The 24,240-nt window shown below is 35.6% G+C and overlaps 1 protein-coding gene across 2 annotated transcripts in view; it reads right to left on the bottom strand.

Annotated features, from left to right (window-relative positions):
- The window catches only part of LOC129225898 (mRNA cap guanine-N7 methyltransferase-like), a 43,744-nt gene extending 20,112 nt beyond the window's left edge, over nucleotides 1–23,632 (bottom strand). Inside the window, exons 1-3 of one of the 2 annotated variants that reach the window (XM_054860430.1) lie at nucleotides 23,549–23,632; nucleotides 7,088–7,231; nucleotides 5,312–5,440 (exon numbers count right to left, since the gene is read on the bottom strand). In XM_054860430.1, coding sequence (XP_054716405.1) covers nucleotides 5,312–5,440; nucleotides 7,088–7,220 — 262 coding nt within the window. In that variant the 5' untranslated portion in view covers nucleotides 7,221–7,231; nucleotides 23,549–23,632. Of the gene's footprint in view, nucleotides 1–5,311; nucleotides 5,441–7,087; nucleotides 7,232–20,709; nucleotides 20,732–23,548 lie in introns of those variants that run through there. The other variant, XM_054860429.1, reaches the window with a different exon arrangement.
- Between the last annotated feature and the right edge of the window lie 608 nt (nucleotides 23,633–24,240).

Below are 24,240 nucleotides of genomic sequence, written 5' to 3'. Positions count from 1 at the left end.
GCTGGAAAACTTTTGAAAAGTCAAGTCTGTGAACATTATTATGGAAAAAAGATTGCTTTCAAGTATGATGTAAGAAAAATAACTATGTCATTATAGTTTGTATCCGTCAAACTAAAATATCTCCATAGTTTGTTGCAGTTTCTAAACGGTTAGATAAACTTTACAGATTGGTGTTATCAATCTTATATTGGCCTAATAACTAACGTTCATTTTAACATTTGAATGACGTTGCTAATTTTTTTGTCTGAAAAGGTACTAACCGAGTTTACATGTCCCAATGAGGGAATTGTATCTCATTGCTCCCATGATACTTTTGTATTAAAAGTAGATAAATCACGTATTGAATTAAATTCAATTAGAACTAGCTTTTTGACACAAATAATGAGAAAATAAGTTTGAAAGCCCTAGATCAGAGGTTCCCAACCGGTGGTTCGCGAACCCCCAGGGGTTCGCGAGGTGCAGGAAGGGGGTTCGCAAAAATTTCGGTGCAATGGCGGATTTTTCCTAGTTTGGTAAAAAATTATAAAATATTCAATTTGCACACATAGTTACTAAATTTTTTTTTCAATTTGAAAACGCGCCAGACTCTTGTATTAAGCTCAAAAAAAAAAAAAAAAAAATCTTTCAGCGGTTTTATAATCTTGGTTAAAAAGAAATTTTCTCATTTTTTTTGATAGACAACAAAAAGAGATATCCTTCCTTCTTTATTGCGCATGCAGAAACGTATTAAGCTGTGGCGGGGATCACGATGACCTTAAAAAGGCGCCATCGCGTGGAGTCAATCAAACAATATACATAATATACATATGTCGAAAAAAATAAAGAATTCTCAAACAATGCATCATAGGGGTATTATTTCTAATCTGGTTGAAATATAACTCGGGAATTTCCGTCGAATTCAGTCATCGAATAGCAGACATGACAGCAAAAGGCTCCAAACTTAAAATTTATTACTGGATTTTACCCATCTGTTCGTTTTCAAAAATATATAACATCAGCATGCTCATAGTTCTGGGGAAATAGTTGTTAACAGACATATTTAGAGATACTTTAGAGATGCTTGAAAACAAGTGATTTTGTTTGCAATTGGTTTTGCTACGTGAACTTGCTACTCTGTTTGTGAAGTTATAATCGTGTTGGTAATTTTTATGATTTAATAACTTTCTGCTGTTATGGATCGATGGTTGAAAACTGGTAGTTTGGTTGAGCGACAAATGGACAAGCAGTCAATCGATCAACCCTCAACATCAGCAGTAACTTTCGAATCAACACAGGATATTGAAATAGATAGCTGTAATGAACTGCCGCCTCCCCAGACTAAACAGAAAAGTGAACTAGGGGAGAAAAAAGCAAAAATATGACAGTGACTATTTACAAATGGGCTTTTAATTTACTGGAGAAGAGTCTGAACCTAGACCGCTTTGTCTTCTCTGCAACGAAGTTCTAGCGAACAGCAGTTTGAAACTCACTTCTGAGAAGACACCTCGAAACAAAGCATCCGACACACAAGGACAAACCTATCGAATATTTTAAAAGAAAATTGGAATATAATAAAAAGTGTAGCATCTCTACGTTCCTGTTAGAATCCAACGAAGATAGTAAAATGGCCCTTGAAGCTTCACATCGAGTCAGTTATAGAATTGCAAGATCTGGACAGCCACATACAATTGCAGAAAATTTAATTGGACCGTGTGCTAAAGATATTGCTAAGTGTATGCTGGGAGAAAAGTCAGCAAAAAAAATTGACCTGGTTCCGCTATCAAACAACACAGTATCACGCAGAATTACTGATTTGGCAAGTAATGTGGAGAAAGAACTTGTGAATAGAATAAAAGAGAATAATTTTGCGATCCAGCTTGATGAGTCGACTGATGTAGCAAACACTGCAATATTATTTGTCTATGTTAGGTATATTTTTAACGATACAATTAAAGAAGATGTACTATTTGCAAAACCTTTGAAAACCAACACAACTGGGAAGCAATTTTCAAACTGGTCAACAGTTACTTTGAAGAAAATGGAATAGATTGGTCTTTGTGTGTGAGTGGTGTGGGTGTGTGCACGGATGGTGCAAAATCAATGACAGGAAAATTTGTTGGCTTTGTGGTGCGAGTAAAGAAGATCAACGAGAAAATTGAATGGACTCATTGCTGCATTCATAGACAAGCATTAGCATGTAAGCGTATTCGCGCAGAATTATCCGCTACTTTGAATGATGCGGTAAAAATTGTAAATTTCATAAAATCACGTGCCACAAACTGCCGTCTATTTCACGCGCTTTGTGAGGAATTGAGAAGCCTTCATGTTACTTTACTTCTTCACACAGAAGTTAGATGGCTTTCCCCTGGCAAAATTTTGACAGGCTTATTTGAATTGAAGTCAGAAGTCCAAGCATTTTTTGTTGATCATCCATTTCACTTGTCCACTTGCATATTCGATCCTCTTTGGATGCAAAGGCTTGCATATTTAGCTGACATCTTTTCAAAATTAAATGAATTAAATCTATCCTTGCAAGGTGCAGTTGTTAATATTTTCGTTGTATATGATAAAATTGAAGCTATGGTAAAAAAAAATTGAATTTCTGGATCCAATGCCTGGAAATGGGTGAGTTTTCACGTTTCACTTCTCTTAGTAGTTTTTTATCAGAAAACTCAATGAAACTTGATGAAAGCGTTAAAAGAAATGTATGTGAACATCTGCAACATCTTGAACTAACTTTTGACGAGTATTTTCCTAATAGGCGTAACGTCCCTCTCTCAAACAACTGGATACGCAATCCTTTTGAAGGAAATCCATGCTTAGAGAACACCCTGACATTACCTGAAAAGGAAATGCTCATCGAGTTATCCTGTGATAATTCATTGAAAACTACCTTTAAAGAGCTCTCGTTAATTGACTTCTGGCTCAGTGTAAGAAATGACTATACCGTTTTGTCCAAAAAAAGCAATTCGAATTTTATTACCATTTTGTACAACATATCTGTGCGAGAAAGGATTTTCCTACTATACTTATCTCAAAGGTAAATACCGAAGCAGATTCAATGCAGAGCCTGATTTAAGATTCAAACTGTCAGACATTGAACCAAACTTTCAGTTTCTTTGTTCTGTCAAACAGCCACAAATATCGCATTAAGGATTTTTTCCCCAATTTAAAGTATGCTTAAAAAAATAGTTGGTTTATAAAACTTCTTGTTTATAATTTTTCTTGTAGATGTAGTTTTAACTTTTTATTAATGTTTGCACTTAATGATATTTTACAATTATATTTTTGTTTATTGCAATCAAATGCTGCAAAAAATGGAAAGCAAACATGCTGTTTTTTATTGTTTCTTACATGTTACTAATTTCAACGTCAGGGGGTTCACGAACTTTTTTGCCTGTTCCAAGGGGTTCGCAAAGAGAAAAAGGTTGGGAACCGCTGCCCTAGATTAACAAAATAAGGATCCTTGAATGAAGTTATGACATTTATAGCTAAATAAATGTCACATAAATATTTCTATTTTGTACTTATTCTATTTGAATTACTTTTTTATTGTTTCTCTGCAATATGCTATATGTAATAGTATTCCTTCACATTTCAAAATTTCAACATGCCAAGAAAAAAGTAAGTCATTTTGGAGATTTTCTGAAACAGAAAGAAGCTGCTGTACTGGTGATGGGCAAAGGTTATAGTGTTAGCATTCCACTCTTGTCGAATATTACATCACAAGATGACAGTGACAAGATGAGAGACAACAAACTTGAAGTCAATTTACTAATCCAGAGCAACACAAATAATTATATCTCATGGCCCGTGTGGTAGATGTCACAAATGTGTGTTAAAACAACATGAAATTCACACTGCCAAAGGCAATAGCTCATATCACAACCGAATGGCAACAATTATTCATATTTTCCAGATAAATTTAGATTCTTTCAGAGTTTGCTGTTATGCAGAAAATATGTGTCTCACTGTTCCCACTTGCTGTGGGAACAGGGAGACAAAACTGCATTTTGTTTTAAATTTTTTCCTCATTTGTGTGATTTAATAGTTTCTTTCTATAGATCCACTTTTTACCTATTACAGCGATACATATTGTACCATTTGAAAGAAATCAATTTCTGTGTTTTTCAATAATGAAAAATGTAATTGAATTTTCGTGTTTCACTGTACCCACTCTTCAACTAATAGATTTGGTCAAAAATTCGGAGAATATTTTATCCTAACGTAAAAGATTTTTCCAACATTAAATAATTCACCCATGGCTCCCTTTTCATAGTTTATGGCTCCCCCATTTTCATATTATTTCCTGTGGCCTCTTTGATTTGTTCTGTGTCCCTAAGGGGGGCTCTGTTGAGAAACCTTGGTTTAGATCTAAGAATTAGTAAGAAGTGTAGATCTAAAAATAAAGTGGTTTCAAATATTTCAATCAGTCAGGTTTCGATGACCTTGGAAGGTTTGATGTCATTGGAAGGGAAAAGAGAAGTAGGAATGTCTGAAAATAAATTTTAGTTTTCATTAAGTTAAAATGAGTGCATTTATCTACATTCAAAATACATTGTTGAAATTTTGTTTTGGAAATGAAAGACTGGATAATTCGCACTACAGATAAATGGGCGAATAATCGAAAGTTGTACGTCTCATAAGCTGCATTTTAATACACAGAATTTCTCTTAAGAGGCATAAAAATGGGCAGAATTTCTCACAGCCTGTGAGCAGTAGTTTGAATTTTGATTTCAGTTTTTTTCAATGATTGGATAGTTATGCATTGTTTTGCTGTCAGAGGCGCAAGTTATGACCAAAACTTTCCCCAGAAGGATATTTTTAGTTACACTACTGTTTACTGGAATCAGTACACAGGTTGAGAAAAATAAGTTTTTTTTTCTTTTTCGTTTGTATATTATGTATTTCAATGCATGACATGTTTCAATTTCAAAGGAAAAAGTTTGCAGTGTGTAGGATGAGTATTGCTCAATTCCAGACAGTTTAAGATAATACGAAGCTTACTGTTGAATCCACACCAATTCAATTACAATGCAAGTTAATTTGAGTGGGAAATTATCCGAATAGAATTGCTAGCAGCGCTAGGGGCTGACAAGCAACAGTAAACAGTGTGGTAACCACTAAACGGAGCTAAAGTTCACACATAATAATACACATTTCAAAGATACAGCTAATATTGATTTTTTTTTTTTTTTTTTTTTTTTAACAATATAGAAAAATTTCTTTTTTGAATTCATCTCTTCATTAAAAATACATAAATAAATAAATAAAGGATATCTTAAAAAAAATTAGTTAAAACTAAATCGAAAATATGAAAGAACAATTTTACCTGCACACACAAGATAATCTATTCCCCCTTTTTTCCATTTGAGAAGATCACCACCTTTACCAGAGCCAATATCAAGCACACATTTGAAATCTGAATTTTTTTCTCCCTTGAGCTTATCAGTAAAATCTTCTAAAATTATTAAATGAAAAAATGAATACAATTATATATATCAACTAACTAAAACTTTTATAGAGCTATGCAATATATTTTCACTTCTTGATATAGTTGTAAACGAAAGTGGGTAGTGCATAATACCTGCGAAAGTGGGTAGTGGTAATAGAAATATGCATTTATGCTACATTATAAGTATATTTAATTTTTATTTTTAACCTTAATTATCTTTGTAAATGTAACTTGAAGAAATAAAAATAACACAGGAAGGTTCCTTACTGTAGATCTATGATACAACTAATATCCAGCATGACTTTCAAGATTGAACTTCCAAGATTTTAAAGGGATTTTTTTTTAATGTAAGGATCTGCGAATCTGTTTGCTGCATTTTTCATTTAAGTGGGCTTTTACTGTATTGCAATATAATCAGTGTTAGAAGAAAGTGGCCACTAGTAGCATTTTACAGCCAAAAACTTTGACTTCAAAGAATTAAGAAATTCAACCACTGCAAAAACTACAAATTATCCAAATAATGACGAGTGTTCATGTGGATGCATTGTGAAAGCATGAACTATATGTATTAAGCTATCTATACTAAATGCATTTTATATTACAAATAATGCTGATAAGAAAAGCATGAAAAGAAAGAAAACACCATAATGGCTAAATAAATTTTAAAAAATAATTGTTTCACGACACTTCCTATTGTGACAATGGGGTTGTTTCCAAATTTTTAAAAGTATTTTTCTCTGAAAGAGTATTTTTTTTTTCCTTAAAAACATAGGATCTGACCCTTTTTAAAATAATTTGTTCAAGTTTAGTATTTTTAAAAAATTACTTAAATTGGTGCGCTTTCATTGTTTACACTTCTGCCGATGACATCACAAATGATGAAATGCCATTCAGTGTTGCCTTGCCATTCACAGAGCAAAATATTTAATTTTCATCTTTACTCATGTGTATTGGCAACAATATGATTGATAGCAAGCGTAGAGCGCAATCTTAACTGATTATTATAATCTGGAAACGCTGTTGAAAGATGCGCCAAAGAGCATCATTTGTGATGTCATCAAGGCCACGCCTTGTTTGAAAAATTAATTAAAAAATAACTGTTGGAAAAACCAAAATACTTTTTGGGTCCATGTTTTTTTTGTTTTTTTTTTGCTTATTCTATCAATTTCAGTGACAAAAGGGACTTGACTGAAGGAAACAATCCCATTATGATATTTCCTTATGTCACTTCTTTTACTGTTATTTTGATAACAAATATTTTTCTAGTGACTAATTTATAAATGTCCTGTAGCATCCTTATAATTAAAAATTTATTTTTCAGAAAAAAGTATTAAAATACTAGACATTGGAAATCAGCATTACAATACTATTAATTAATATTAAAAAAGTAACTAACTATAAAAGCACTCTTTTCGCGAGCCGTAATTTTTGTGAAAATGAAGATATTAGATTTTGTGAATTTAAATAACTGTAAGTAGATTGTATAATAAGGTTGAAATGTTTCGCAGGACTGAAATTTTCACAATTATGGCAGGCTCATAAAATTTAAAGCCTCCAGAAAATAAGAGCTTTTGCAGTAATGCATAAAGAATAAAGTTCTTATTTAAAAAAAAAAATAGCCTACGAATTGAATGATAAATAAATAACACTTACTAATAAGCATACTTTTGACCCAGTTATTAAAATTTCGCATATGAAATATTCGACTCTGCTTTCTCTCTTCAAGTCCTCGTTCTTGAATCTGATTGTAGTGCTGTGCTACTATGGGAGCTAAACTGTCCGACATCGTTATGTTTCCTAAAATTTATGAAATTTTTAACACAGGAACCAAATTTTAAGTTTAAAACAGCATTTCATTCAAAAAGTATTTCATTATAAAATCAAACTTGCTTTTGTGTTAGGATAAGACTAGAAAAAAAAATTCTAAAACTTCCTTGCATAGCATTGGAGCAGTATTAAACGTACAACACCAAAAAACCAACCAACCTTGCATAGCTATAAAACACTTTATTTACAACTAGTGGTACCCGCACGGCTTTGCCCATAATAGAAAAATTATAAGGTCTTTTGGTTCGCCTGTATATTTACAAATAATGTATGGTGAATTTTCTCGCAAATTGGCTTATACTCATGTTACGGTTCCACGATATGATAATTTTGTATCTCGCCAATTGGTTTGTTCCCATGTTACGGTTAAACGTTATGATAGTTTCGTAATTTACTCGCCCATCTTATGATAATTTTGTTCTTAAAATTGGAATAGAAAAAGATCCACATCAAATTTTCGAAAAATCGCTTCGAGGTGCACACTCCCATGCTACAAACTAACTTTGTGCCAAATTTCATGAAAATCGGCAGAACGGTCTAGGCGCTATGCGCGTCACAGAGATCCAGACATCCTCCGGACATCCAGATAGAGAGACTTTCAGCTTTATTATTAGTAAAGATATATGAAAGGGGGGGGGGAGGGAAGGGATACCACCACGGTTGAAAATACATTAAATCAAGAAAAAAAGAGCTAAAGAAGTAAAAGCAGCTTTCATGAAAGACACATGGTTCAAAAATCAATATATAACTCAAAAAAGCATTTTTAGGTACATTGAACATACATACATTTAATAAGTCAAGTTATGAGCAGAATAAATTTTCAAGCACGATTAAAAATAAAGACAAACTCTGTTTTTGATTAATTCAAATTTTGTACAGTATGCATCATTTCTACCATTTAAATGTTTACTATATGGTGCAAATTATCAATTCTATTTCCAATGGGAGGAGGGGTTTAGGGTTTAAAAAAAGGAAGAAAATTTTTATCTGATCAAATTATCAATCCCTAATGAAAACCAAGAGCCCTCTTAAAATTGTTTACCTACCCGATTACAAGAAACAGCTGCTTCTGGTAAACCAGAGGTTCCCAAACTTCAGACTTTTGCAGATCCTCTCTGGGAAAATTACGAACTTCACTGACTTGTCCACGGCACGAGCAAAAAAAAAAAACAAATTCACACGGATAAATCTATTTTTTTCTAACATATTTGTACGCTTTTTTTTCTCCTTTAAACCTATTTATTGTTCTGTATATTTTTCAGAGCTCTTGTCTGGTTTTAATTTCTTGCATTATTATTTTGAGTTATGGAAGTAAAATTCTATTTGAAACTCAACTAGGAATAAAAATGTTATCACCAAATTTCTGCAATAAGTTTACTAATAAAAATGTACTTTCGAAGTTAGTGAACAAAACACTGTTATGTTCTCGATGACATACCCTACAAATGTTCCCGATTTTTTCTAAATTAAATGCTCGACTTGTACGGGGGTTTTCGATTTTTCCCCCCACTTTCCTCTTAAAAGTGCGGGGGGGGGGGGTCGACATTTTTGGCGAGATCTACTAATATGCAAGTATATACGATAATGTGTAATGTGTTTACTTCTGAGAGTTTCAAGGGGTTGGGGGCTACTGTTTCCTGCATGTACATAAGCAAGAACTTTTTTCTTCCTCATAAAAATGTTTTCTTTTTTAATTAAAACATCGTTGCTTGTCCTTCAATCTCAATTATATTTAACGTTTCAGTTGGATAGCACTGCGGACCCCCTGGCATGGACTTGCGAACTCCCAAGGATCAATTGACAACAGTTGGGAAACTCTGTGGTAAACTATTTCAAATATCTATAACCCTATTGAAGTATAATTTCCCTGATTTTAAATTTAGATTGGTATTTGAAAAGCTTAAAACAACGACCTCAGTTTTTGCCATCTGTGCAGAAATTTAGCCAATAAACGTTCACCATTTCAAAAAAGTGATATAACTGGATCATTTTCCCTCTTACTATTGTTCAAGACTATACATATAAAGCATTCTAAGCCTGGAATCATAATCTAAACTAGAAATCCCATTTACTAACTTCCTAGCCCTATTTGCCAAGAAATTGATATATTTCTTAAGGAAATTAAACCTGAACAGCATATCCTAAATTCGGTGTTTCCAAAACTCTGTACTTAGGTAACAGAACTTCTTCAGAATTTTGTAAAATAGAACTTTGCTAAAACCCCATATTCTGTAGGCTTTGTTACTAGCTACACTGAGCTGCTGACAAAACTTGAAGTCATGACTGATAAGTCACCCTCATCTACAACTGTTTCTTCTTCACAGGCCCGGACTGGCTCCTTCTAGGGTGGTCGGCTAGGTACTAGGGCTCGACCGATGCCATTTTTTGGCCGATGGGCCGATGCCGATTGTTCAAAGATGGCCGATAGTTTTCTTCCAAATGGCCGATTGCCGATGCCGTTGGCAAAAAAAAGTTCAAAAAAAATTAATTTGAGTTCTAATATTTTTAATTCAAATTATGTTTTTCACAATCACGAGTTGCGACAGGACCCTACTCATTGGAGTTATTGTTTCTAGAAACTGCTCCTTTCCCCCCCCCCCCCCCCCCAAACCTGCCCTTCTCCTGGGCGTTTACGTGTGTATAGTTGTGTGTGTGTGTAGGCTTGTGTATGCGCAGACCTGTGCACACACGCAGGCGTGTATGTCTCTGTGTGTGTAGGTGCTTGTGCATGTGTAAGCTTGTGTGTGCATAGACTTGTGTATGGACAAAGGCGTGTGTGTAGGAGCATGCGTAGGACATGGACGCCACCGACCAGGAGAAGCGAATTTCGGGGGACATTGCTCAGGACCGGAGGAGCCGCGCCTGTGGAGGACGATGGGCGGGAGTGCGGCAGAGGGAGGCGGGGGAGGTGATATAAAAACAGCCTAACGTCAAGGACAGTCAAATGAGAACAATAAGCAATTGCGATTGCTCCAAAAAATCTATCAGAAATAAATTGATAAGATTGTCAGGGATTTGAAAGATCATTTTTTTAGTACAGAACCGCTACCACCACCGCCTCGGAAGAGTTTCTGAATCTACTTCAGCACTTCTGAAGAAAAAATTCAAAAGTCCCTTTGATTTCCGAATTATGTCACCATTCAAAACGTCTTTAATCAATTTCTTACATTAATGCTCTAAATTCTTCCTAAACGATAGATAAAGCTTGAAAAAAAAAATCTCTAATTTTAGGAATGGTGTTAGTTTCAAATAACTAAGAAGTACAACTAGAGTTTAATTTCAGAAATTGAGGGAGTGAGAGGAGGGGCACGCAAGTGTTCTTAGAAATACAAAAAATAGTCGTAAAAATAGAGTTCAAAACAATCATAAACATTGAGCAGAAAAACCCTTTCAAAACTTGCACCCGAGTTTGTTTTGACGTGCAGTGGCGGATTTAAAATTTAGCAAATATTGCAATTGCGCGAGAGGCCCATAACCATTGGGGCACCGTAGAAGTTACAAAAATGCTTATGATAAATGTTTTAGAACTTCTGTGATAGAGAAATAGGGCCCCAAAAAGGTATTTCGACGGGCCCCAAACTTGTAGCTCCGCCGAAGCAATACAGAAAAGACTGCATTACTGTGATTAATGTTACAAATATCGAAAAATTAAAAATTACCGCCGGTTTAACGGGAATCTAACAAAATGAAACAAAACCAGTTTCGCAATCTCATATTTGTTTCCATCGTCTCAAATTCGGCAATATATCACCAAATGATCGTCAGTCTGAGACGCTATATCAGTTTTCAATTGAAATAAGTAGTTAATAGCCACAAAAAATGAGTAAATAGACTTTTTAGAACACTCGATCGAAAACAAAAAGGGAAGTGCACAACTGGAACGTACGCACACCCCATATGCGAAAATTTAGCCTTCTACAGCTTACCATTTTGAGTTATGACAAATACAAATGTGACGACCAGCAACAGGCTCTGGGCCCAGCTAGGCTGGTCCTAGTCAATTAATTAGTCCCCAATGAAGATCAATGGCCCTCTTAAAGCTATCCACTCCCTTGCTCATTACCGCCTCTTCCGGTAAGCTATTCCAAGTGCCCACAACCCTGCTAAAGTAGTAGTTTTTCCTGATTTCCAAGTTAGCCTGAGATTTAAATAGCTTAAAACAATGACCCCTTGTCCTGCTTTTCCCGCAAAAATTTAATCCATTTACATCTTTCATTTTGATAAATTTAAATAACTGAATCATGTCCCCTTTGACTCTCCTTTGCTCCAGGCTGTACATGTTAAGCCTATTAAGTCTGGTATCATAATCTAAATCTGAGAGTCCCCTTACTAATTTAGTTACCCTTCTTTGAACCCTTTCCAATACAAAAATATCTTTCTTCAGATAAGGCGACCAAAACTGAACAGCATACTTCAAATGAGGTCTTACTAAACTCCTATATAAAGGCAGAAGAACTTTCTTAGATTTGTTTGAAATAGATCTATTGATGAACCCAAGCATTTTGTTGGCTTTGTTACTAGCAATACTGCACTGTTGACTAAACTTGAAGTCCTGATTTATAAAGACACCAAGATCCATAACATTTTCTGCCTGATTTATGACTGAACCCTGTAAACGATATCTCATACGCTTATTTCCATGACCTAAGTGTAGCACTTGACATTTCCCTACATTAACTGCCATACCCCATTTATCTGCCCACTTAGTAATATGATCTAAATCCTCTTGCAGCTGTTTTACTTGTTCTTCATTTTCGACAATCCCCATAACTTTTACATCGTCAGCAAAAGAATTCATGCTTCCAGAAATATTTTCATTGATGTCATTCATAAATATAATAAACAAAAGAGGCCCTAAAACTGATCCCTGAGGAACCCCACTTAAAACATCACTACAATTAGAATGATTTCCTCTCACAACTACTCTTTGCTTCCTACCAGTAAGCCAATTTCTAACCCAAAGTAAAGTTTTTCCTCCTATTCCAATGTCAGCTAACTTGCTGAGAAGAGCAACATGCGGTACCTTGTCAAAAGCTTTTTGAAAATCAATATAAACAACATCCACACATTTTTTGTTATCTAAAGCTGAGGTAACCTTGTCGTAGAAATGCAATAAATTAGTAGTACAGGATTTACCTTTCCTGAAACCATACTGCAAACTAGTCAACAGACTATTATTCTCTAAGAACATCATGATCTTAATTTTGATCAAAGTTTCGAAAATCTTACAAATCACCGAAGTCAAACTTACAGGTCTATAATTCCCAGCAATACCTTTAGACCCCTTCTTGAAGAGTGGCGTTATGTTAGCCAGCTTCCAGTCCTCTGGCACCGTCCCCGAGTTATAAGAAGCATTGAAAATATTCAAAATAACATCCACTAATTCCTCTGCACATTCAACTAAAATTTTTGGATAAATATTATCTGGTCCCGGAGCTTTAGTTGCTTTAATCTTTTTCAAATGAAATAAAACCTCCTCCCTGGAAAATACCAAATCCTCAAGCTGTATAATAGCTTGTGTCTTGTTAGTGTCAACTGTTGAGATACAGTTATCGTTAAACACACTGGAAAAAAAGTTATTTAGAACATTTGCAATATCCCTATCGTTTTGGATTAAATTTCCATACTCATCAACCAAAGGCCCAATTTGACTGTTTCGAGCTTTCCCAGAATTAGCGTAAGCAAAAAACCTCTTAGGGTTCCCATCAATGTCATCTGCCAGCCTTTGCTCCAATTCCCTTTTCTGAATCCGTACCAAATACTTAAAATTTCGCCTTGCCTTACCATACTGGAGCCTCTCCGCACTCTGACCAGTTTCTTTAAACTTACGAAAAGTGGCTTGCTTATAATTAAGAGCTTCTTTAGTCTCCCTGGAGAACCACATGGGCCAAATTTTGGTACTAACACCTTTTCTCCTAAATGGAACATAGTCCCCAACGGTTTTAGCAAGTTTATCCTTAAATTCCGTCCACTGCTGATCTACGTCGCTATTTTCCAACCCTGACGAAAAAACCTCTTTCAAGCTCTGCCTAAGTGCAACAAAATCAGTGTTTCTGAAATTGGGCACAAACCTAAAATTATCATCTTTGCACACTTCAAATTTAACCCGGAACCTAATGCTGTTATGATCACTATCTCCAATATGCTCCCCTACACTCAACCCCTGAACAAAACTACCTACGTCACAAAAAACTAGATCCAAAATCGCCTCCTCTCGAGTTCCCTGAGTTACAACTTGATCTAAGAAACAGTCACCAATTACTTTTAAAAATTCCTCTTCTTTGCCATTACCAGGGTAAAAATTATTCCAATCAATACCCGGAAAATTGAAATCCCCCATTATGATAACGGATCCCTTACTGGACATGTCACTAATAATACGGTACATCTGTTCATCTTGTCCCTGGTTTGAATTAGGTGGCCTATAAATGTTTCCAAAGCGTAGCTTTTTGCCCTTACTGCTCATCAACTCCAGCCAAACCATATCAATATCAGTAGGCTTATCATTTATGACCAATTCATTGCAAATAAAATTGTCTCTAACATAAAATAAAACCCCACCACCTCTTTTACCTACTCTATCCTGTCTGAACAAATTATACCCAGCAATATGTAATAACTCTGCATCAGATTCGGTAGCCCATGTCTCTGTAATTCCAATAACATCCAACTTCTCATCCATAACTATGCTTTTCAATTCATCCATCTTGTTCCTAATACTGCGAGCATTGGTATAGAAAACTTTAAGCATGCCTAAGTTGCTTTTATTTAACACCCTGAAATTTCCTAAATTACAATTGTTAACATTACTACTCTTGTTCGTCACTTTATTTCCATTTCTAGCAATACCCAAAAAAATTTCATTCTCTCGATACCTGATGCTTGAACCATGCCCCCCATTCCAACTTAGTTTTTTGACTCCGAAGCCCTTAAAATTAATCCACTAACCATTTTGACCCCTGTAGAGCTCAGATGCAGGCCATCCCTAGCAATCCAATCCGGTTTACAATGACTCCATACATCAATGAACCTGATACTGCGCTTTTCGCAAATTGACTTCAGTAGCAAGTTCATACACCTCGCACGTTGATTTAGCCAGCTCCTATGCACTCCATACCTGGGAAGCAAACCAACCACTTGGACATTCGTCGAAAAGCTGGTTGCTTTATCCAACAGGGATTCCCATTCCCTAGAAAACTCCTCATTTTTACTGTGGCCTACATCATTTGTTCCCACCCACAAAGTAACCATGTCCTCCTTATGCAATACTCCCTTCTTTTCAACAACCATATTAACGTCTTTTACCCGAGCCCCTGGTAAACAACACCTAGCCACCTTACGCTTTACTCTCCCAACTGTGTTACCCACCTCCCTTACCATAGAGTCCCCCAAAATTACACCCTTAGTTTCCCAATCTAACTCCTCATTTGAAACTTCCCCCTGAATGTCTGGAACATTTATACCCTCTACAACTGGCCTACACCCTAATGCTAACTGGGCTTCCAAAACTAGCATCTTAAGTCTTAAGTCTGAGAGTTCAGCACATTTAGTGCAAATATAATCCTCCTCAAAAACAGACTCATTTTCCCCCTTATACACATAGGCGGATTTAGGCCGAAATATTTGGGGGTGCAACAATAACAGGGGTCTGGGGAGGGGGGCTATTCCCGGAATAACAAGGCAGTGGCGAAATCAGAGAATAATTTTAGGGCGGGACAAACTTTTAAGTCTAAAAAACGCGATGTAAACCATATTTAGTAAGATTAGGGGATGGTCAATTCTTAACATTTCAAACTGCAGAAAAAGTCTTAAACGAAAGTCGATATTAGAAGCAATGGGTGAATCCAGCTACTGGTTTGGAATGGGATTCACGCCCCAGAAAAAATTTGAAATAGTAGTTTTGAAAACGCAGTTTTACAGATCTTGGTGATATTTTAGGGGCAAGAAAGGTACGTGTGGCTCCAAGGCTATTTTTAGAAATTTTAGTCTTACAAATGTGATTATAGTCCTTATTTATAGTTTGGGTTGAGACAAGACTCATAGACTCTGTCTCCAATCGATTTTTTGAAAAGCAGACAGAAATACGTATCCCCTTCCCACTCCTCACGCTACCTCTTTAACTTTTCATAACTGAAGTTTCAAAAACACTACGGTGGACAAGTCTTGATGCTGTTACCGGACGGGGTGTTCTGGAGCTCTCCCCTGGGAAATTTTCGAAATTGAAGTCCTAAAAATGAAGTTCTTCTGCAAGACTCCATGGTATTAAAAAAAAAGGATTCTCCCACTTTAATATTTCGAAATAGTAGTTTTCAAAACCAAAATACAGTCGATTCCAGTTAATAGGATCACATTGGGACGGGACCATTTTGGTCCTAATAACCGGCTGGTCCGATTAAGCGAACAAGACCTGTGTAGCTTGACCGAACATGCTGTACACAAAACATATAAATGCCATTATGATTATTATCAGCCCCATATGTATGGCAAGGCTCCTGTATAATGAGAACTGACTTATCCGGCATTTTGGTTCTAAAAATGTCGGGCGAAAAAAATAGTATTAATACAAAAGTCTCATTGCAGAAAACTGGTGTCCAAGCTTTAGATGTGTTGCCTGATTTATGTTTGATTATTTTATTCTGTAGATAAAGATGATTTAATTAATACAAACTAAAAAAAAAATTAATTTGAATTTTGACATCTTGAATTCAAATTATGTTTTTCTCAATCACGAGTTTGCACGTGTATGTGTTTGTGTGGGTATGTGTGTGTGTGTGTGTGTGTGTTTGTGTCTGTGTGCAGGCATGAGTGTGTGAGTATGTGTGTGTATGTTTGTCTAAGCGTGTGTGTTTGTGTTTGTGTGCAGGTATTAGTGTGTGAGTATGTGTGGTTGTGTGTAGGATATTGACGCAACCTGGAGACGGTTTTCGCTAGAGGAGCGGCATTGGGAGGGGCCGGTCGATGGTGATGCTGCAAAGAAAGGCGGGGGGGGGGGGGGTTGATAAAATCATAGGAACACCATTCAAAGGTCAAGTAAGAACAATAAGCAATGTGATTGCTCAATAAGGTGTTAAAATTAGGTTTATTACAGTAAACATTTCCCGATACATTTTTGTTGAATTTGTGAACTAAGTTTATATTTTTAGAGTCACTTTAAGTGACATTTTACTCAACTTATCAACAATTGTTTTACGACATAGCAACCAGCGAATATTATATCGTTTTCATAAATACTAGAAACGAGGTCAGGTAGAATTTTGTCTTGGAACCAAAATGTCGGATAAGTCTGCCAGTCCTTAGGGGCTCTAATGTATGGTAAGCATACAAAGAAGAAACATTGCTGTTTACGAAATTTTTCTACTAAAAAAAAAAAAAAGTAAAGCGAATTATCTTTTTACATTCTTCCCAATCCGATACGGTTTTAGGTCTTCCTTCTAGTCAGTATTGATTCAATTCAACAACTAGAAGTAACTAACATTGTGAGAGTGAAAAAATAAGTGCAAAAAAGTACTAACCAGTCATTAAAAATTTCCAATGAAATGAAAATTACGCACTTTGCAACTAAATTGAAGAAATTTGAACTTATACTGAAATTTTGTTTTCTGCTGGAACAGTGCCGCTGCCGCCAAGAAATGGAAGTGTCGTTAACCATTTTTACCTGTAAATATTGATGGGTTTAATTGAAAAATGACAAGGAACCATCATTAATTTGTTCTGCACTAACTATTAAGTTCGTTTACCACTTGCAACTCGCTTCAAGTGGGTGATTTTAATTTTTTTTCCAATTTGTTCTCATGTTCCTTGGTCCGATTAAACGGGTTTTTGGTCCCAATAAGCGAATGATATTAGGCTTATGTAATGGGATTTGTTATGGGTCTTAAAGATTTGGTCCGAATAAGCGGCTGGTCCCATTAACCGGTGGTCCTAACACTCTTGGATGATATTAGAGAAAGGGGGTCGGAGGCACTTGTTCGAATATTTTCCAAAGCTAAAGTCTTAACACATGAGTGTAAGACCATATTTGGTAACGTTAGGGACACTGCAGTTTTTCAAAACTGAAGCTCCAAAAACGCAATTTTAAACGATTTTCGATGCATTTAGGTGATTAGAAGATCTACCTTGGAAAATTTGCGAAAGTGAAGCCCAAGAAACGAAATTTAAGGTACTCTGTAAAAACTTTGGCTGGAGAAAGTGCTTTGGAGAAGAAAATTTTTGACGACTAATGGAAAAAATGAAAACGAAATGGAAAAAATGAAAAAAGAGGGATGGGGGAAATATGAAAAAAAGAGGATTGTGCGAGGAGGGTGAGGAAGCACACAATTCGCCGTCAATAATCTGAAGCTGTTGAAAATTTTAAATGTCAATAGTTCTTTTTGAAAGAGAAATTAAGATTTTTTTCCAAAATTCTTTTCTTTTTTCTCGTAAAATAACAGCGTTTTCCCAAAATGAGATATTTTTTTCTTTTCAATAATAAAGAATATTTTTTTAAAAACACCTACTCAGCATTTTGTGGGGAGGGTCACCAGTCTTTTGCCCCCTCCCCCCTGGATGCACCAGTGCAGCAAAATGTACGGGAGTCCTCCTTCAAACATTTTCGAAAATTTACCTTAAAAATGTTGGTTTTCGGTTGATTTCGGTGTAGATTTTATTGATAAAGTTTCTTGCAAAGCCATGTTTTTTTTTTGAACTTTATTAGCCATTGTTGTTTCAAAATAGAAGAATTGGTATTGATATACGAATAAATACCCAAGTACAGAACAAGCAATCGTTCTATACAATAACACAGCACTGAACAATAAATTGTTTGAGTTTCTTTATTTGCATGAAAGTATCTATTGTTTTTTTTTTTTTTTTTTTTGCAAATGGATAAAATTATTTTAATTCTAAATATGAGCACAGTTATGGTTTTCTGGCACTAGCAACGTGTGGTGGATACACTGGATTCAAGAAAATTTACTAGAATAGCAGCTATATTTTTTTTTCCAAAAAACTACGTTTCTGAGTGGAATACTAAATTAATTTTTTTTCAAAACCCAACCAAAAATTTTAGAGGTGCGGCGCACCCCCTGGCACCCCCGTAAATCCGCCTATGCTTATACAGGCAGAACATATGACATAAATCACAAGAGATCCACCTGTCCCCCTTCCCACTCTTTACCTCTTTCATAATGCATATAACACCCATTTCTACTCAGTGAATATGTTCCAAAAGGCAAAACAAAAAGATAAAAATGCAAAAAAAACACAGAATAAATACTAAAAACAGCAGTAAATAAACAGAGTTGCTACACCCAATAAAGCACACAAGATCAAAAACCAGGAGATCACCACATGTTAGGCTTAGCTCCAAAAAATGCAAAAACACTTCAAGAATACAATAACAGCAAAAATGAGCCCCCAAAACACAATAAAACTAAATTACATGATAAAGTGAAGTAAAAAAAAAAAACCTAAAACTAGACAGTAATAATGAAAAATTATAGTAAGAAAACACTTATCAAATTAGCAGCAATAACACTCCCTGCATCACAGGCGCCCTCTAGTGACTTATGAGAGATACATAAGTACATCCAGCCGCAAGAAACAACGCAATAATTAACACGTTTGGTACCTGAATGCAGTATTAAAAACTCTTTCAGGGGTGACTAAAATAGAAATTCATACTGAAATTTAAGTAAACAATTTTATATGAAAACAATAACTCCCTTTACTTTGTATTAAAAAGTAAAACAACCAAGGTCCTTATTTTTCAAAAACATCGGCCAGTTCCATCGGCTTTCCGATGTTTTTTAAGGCCGATGGGCCGATGTTTCCTGCAAGTTAGCATCGGGCGCCGATGCCGATATCTAAATTGTTGAACCATTGGCCGAGTCCTACTAGGTACCAGAATGGGGCCCCTGGAGGGTAGGATCCGAGGGCCCTCTCACTAAAAATGTTTAAAAATTATTTGCTCAAAAACCGCATTTTACTTTTTTTTTTGACTTGGAAGTGTAGTAAAACTATAGTTTTATAGTTACATTTTTATATATGAATACATGTCTTGAGGTTTTGCTTGACTTTCCCCTTTGTCAAAACGAAATTTCATACTATTTTCACAATATTTATTCAAAGCTACGCTTTTTGCCATTATATTGCTTTCAGTGACTATTTTTTTGAGTTTGCAGGGGGAGGAGGCTGAGGATTGTGATGCATGGACCCTCTATAAGTGGAGTATAAAATAACCCCAATTGTAGAGGATGTGGGAAATTTTTTGAAAAATGAATATAAAATTGTGTATTTTTAGACCTTGAGGGAAGGGGGCGACTTAGTCTTTGAGAAGGGACTAAGTTCCAAAATTTGAAGTCTAGATGATCTTCGATTATTAATCAGGGGTTGAAAGACTCTACAGATGAATTTTCCAAAAATGTAGTTGTAAAATCGCAAATGCGTGTCACGTTTGGTTATGTTACAGGATGTGGTACTTTACTCTCCCTAGAAAATTTTGGGTGGTTTTCGATAATATTGAGAGGATTCAACTCTCTCCATCAAAAAGTTTTCTAAATAATCTTCCTACAAACGCAAACATGAGTCATATTTAAAACTGGTAAGAGAAAAAGATTTTCAGAACTCTCTCCAGGAAATTTGTTGAAATTGCTCTAAAAATGCAATCTTAGATGATCTTGGATAATAGAGTGAGGAAAAATTCGGAGACTCTCCTCAGGAACTTTTTGATATTTTCCTTCTAAAAACACATTTGTAGACCTCTTTCAATGACACTAAGAGAAGGGATGAGAATTGGAACGTTGCCTTGGAATTTTTTGAAATCGAAGTTCCAAAAAACCAATTTTAAGCGATTTTTGGACATATTACCCCATAATATTCACCGTACATGATAATTATTTCACAGGGTTTAAGTCCAGAGTACAAGTTAATTTTATTTTATTTATTTTTTTGATAATATCGCTGAATTCATTGAACAACTACAATGAAACCTGTCTATAACGATATTTTCCTTGGTCCCAAGCAGAATGGCAGCAATAAATAATCAAACTGTCTATAACAATAACCTGTGTATAACAATATCATTTTTAGGTCCCAACAGTATCATTGTAGACAGGTTTTACTGTATTCATTTCTTTTAAAATATTGTTCAATAACTTATAAGAGATCCCAGAGCAAGGATGTCCCTAAGCCAGGTTTCATGGTCCTATTGATAACTCAGACCCAACACAAGTGCACATACAAGGGGGGGGGGGGGAGGGGAATCAGAGTTACGACAAAGTCTGAACATTTCCTATATTATCAATATTTTCTCACTTGCAACTGTGTAACTTTAAATTTTAAAATAAACAATTTTCTTCACTCTAACAATTTTAATGAAAAATGGTAATTTATTATTATTTTTTTTTAACTATTCAAAAATTTTTCTTGAATTATTACAGCACTATCGAAGAGTTAGCATTGGAATGTACCTTTCATCAGTTCTGTGAAAACAAAACCGTATAAATCCAGTATTTATTGGAGGGAAGAAAATTCATGTCTGTGAGAAGTTCTCAATGAAGATTGAAGACAAATCATTCTGGCTCAACATAATGCTTAAAACTTCAAAAGAAAGAAGAATCTTTGTTCTGAAGTATGACAATACCCCACGCTCTGAGCAGACAGGGAGGATAGCAATGTAACACAATGCACGAGGTACAAGTGGAAATATGGTCCCTTATAATCGAAATAGCAGGCCATTTGTGCGGTCAGTTGATTTTATTGGTAAGGACTGGAGAGTCACGGCCAAAAATATACATCCATCATTTTAAGAAAGGAAATGCCGAAAGGTCTTCTAAATACCTCACCACACCACAATGGGTAGAGGCAGGATAGAGATATTAACTGGATGAATGAAGTGCCGCTGAAAAATATTCTAGTTGATTGACCAGACCAACAAGTCTGAGTCTGTCCAATCCCATGATTAAGGTCGTAAAACAAATTCTTTTCTGTGTCCAGCCAGACATCCCCAGGGTTGTCGATGTTGGTCCAGCAAAGTCGCCTTTTGCCTTTGGCTGAAAACATACATCACGGCAGTAAAACAAAGGAGGAGATAAGGAAAAGAAAAAAAAGTACTGTTGGGGATGGAACTGTGAAAGATTCAACTTTTTCACTTAAAATGAATCGGTTTTTTAAAAAATTGTCTGTCCGGAACTATTTTCATTTTTTTCTTGTATTTCTCGGGGCCAGTAAGACTTTGCTTACTTTCAGTAAACCGGACCAGGCTATGAAGCTATCATGTTAGGCTTGCCATGGATTTTCATAATGCATTGTTTTTTTTTTATTTTGCAGCATACAATAGTTGACTGCCTTTATTTTAAAGTGTTTTAATACCTCAGATTCCCAGACATTTCTAAATAATGTATTAAAATTGCATTTCTATTTAAATATTACAGGAAAAAAACTTGTTATTCATATTCATTTGTTCATTCTTTATTCCCTACCCATTTTCTTTTTTTAAACTTTTCTCACAGCGAACGTATTTCCACCCTGTTTTTAGCTTTGCATCCTTAAAATCTAATTTGCTGCCCTTAGCTTAAAAGCTTGAGGGAGCAAAGCACTGCTGGTGACAGCATTCTAATCGGCTCCACGCTGTAGATACTTTGCTAATTGATATTAATCCAAAAAATTTGCTAAGTTTATACCCCCTATCACTTGTTAATCAGGCCCTATATAAAAATTGACTCATTCCACTAGCTAACTGCTTTTTGAGGGATTTTTCCTAATAATATGTGATGTGCAGGCTGGGGCATAACACTGACATCTGGGTCCTCCAATCCAGATCCTACCGAAAAACTTCTCTCGACTTCTTTTACAGGCTCCCGTGTGGTCAATTCAAATTTTTCCTTCTCTCTGTGGCAAGTGACCTTGTGGGGAAGGGGAACTATGACACTTTTTGCACCGAGCCAAGGTTTGGTTTTCACGTATGGTGGTCGCACCCCCCCCCCTCTCTATTCAGGGCCTGATTACTGAATAGGCCATCAAGGCTGTTGCTTAGGGCCTCTGCTATTTAGAGGCCCCCAATTGGCTAAAGCTATTTTTGCAAACGGCAGAAATTGTAATGATTGGATACAAGGGGGCCCCGATATCTTGACCGGGCTCTGTCTCTACTTACATTGGAAATAAGTGCAAACTTCTCGTACTGCATAAAAAATACAATAAGCATGCATTTTCAAACTAAGTTTAATTTACGGAAAAATTCAATAAAATTGAAAATAAAGCTAAAATATTTTCGGATCCCTTCTGACTCTGTCCCCCTCCCTGATTTATTTATGCTATTCTGATAATCAGTAAATTCATAATATCCATTCCTTCAATACAAATATTATATTTCCATGCTTTCTGAAACAAGAGTAAAAAATGTTTCGCAAAAAGATCGAGAAACATTATAAAACATCTTTGCACATTAAAATGTTTTAATATAAAAATTCCTTTCCTTATCAAGTAAAAATCAAAGAAAACTTTAATGTACAGTCAGATATGTTACCGCCAAGAATCTAGAGATATTTATTAACGAAGAGTTCTAAGGAACAAATATTTCATCATAGCAATCATGATAGAAAGACAGCTTGTGTTTTTGGCCCCAACATGGCCAACAACTCCCCGTCTCACTACTTAAAACCAACGATCAAGGGCTTTACGATTACTCTGGCATAACTCGGCCTCTTTAAAAACTTGGAGACCCGTCCAGCCTTGAGGTGCGCCCTAGGCCAAGACATTTTTGGAGGCCCCCATTCAGGCAAACCTTACACATTTAGTCATTGGCTAAAACAAGTTTAGCCATTTTGAGGCCCACAAAAAGCAGGGGCCTTAGGTTACGGCCTGTTCAGTAATCGGGTAAAAAGTATAAGGACACAGATTAAAAAAAGTTGCAAGGAAATAAAAAAAACTGTTAAATCATTTTTTTGCAAAAAAATAAAAAAATCACTTCGTTTGGGGGCTTTCGGCGATCGCCAACCTGGCCAGTCCGGGCCTGCTTCTTCACTTAAGATGAGATCCCCGTAATAACGAAACCTTCATCAATAATAACATATTTTAACGAAATTTTGGCATTAAATTCACCTTATCCCGGAAAATCGTACCCAAACTAAGTGGTTACAAAAGTGAAGAAATACACTCGGCTAAGGTTGGAAATTAATTTGCTTCTCAAGACGCCGAGAAGAAAATCGGAATTCAGTAATAATTGTAAATATTTTTATAACAAATTGAAATATTTTGATCAATTAGCAGTCAAATTCATTCTACTAGAAAAGGGTCACATTATACAATTACTTTTTCGTTAAATAAAAGCGTTTGGTATACTTAAAATTAATAACAAAATTGCATTCGCTAGCTGACACAGGATTGACAACAAACTATATAGGGTGCGTTCAGAGTAACGGCACGAGGCACTCGTCGTGACACTCGCATCATGTCCCAAAGCGTTCAGAGTAGCAGCTCGAAGAGCCCGAATGTCCCGGGTGCTGTCCAGAGTAGTGGCCCGAGTCACTCGGAACAGAGCGCAAGTAGCCCAAGAAATTTAGCTGGGCAGATAGGTCACGTGTTTGGGACATTCGCAAAGGATGATGTTCATTGGCTAAAAATTTTCGCTGTTATTTATCAACTTTTCACACATTCGAGTTCGAAAATAGAGAAGTTTGTAATGGTTTTTGCTGCGATTGTTTATTATTATTTTCGAATCAAGAAGATTTTGTTGCTCATATTTGTTTAGAAAGAAATGATGGAACTTTTGAGTGGAAAAACTCAGTGTATGCGCTCATTTATTAGTATTTACGCATCTCCATAAAGAGAAAATTGACAAAATTTCTGCAACGTAATACTGACAATGTAGACTTTCTTAAAAGTCGGTAAAGAAAGTAAATGCATAGTTATGCCATCACTAAAAATAAGCTCTTATTTAATTGAGAAGACAACATCTTTTTTTTTTTTTTTTTTTTTTGAATGTGAAGTAACACAACAGAAAA

The sequence above is a fragment of the Uloborus diversus genome, chromosome 7 (assembly GCF_026930045.1).
Source record: "Uloborus diversus isolate 005 chromosome 7, Udiv.v.3.1, whole genome shotgun sequence".
NCBI classification, from domain to species: domain Eukaryota; kingdom Metazoa; phylum Arthropoda; class Arachnida; order Araneae; family Uloboridae; genus Uloborus; species Uloborus diversus.
Note: the sequence above shows the minus strand (reverse complement) of the source record. Positions and strands in the feature narration are given on the sequence as shown.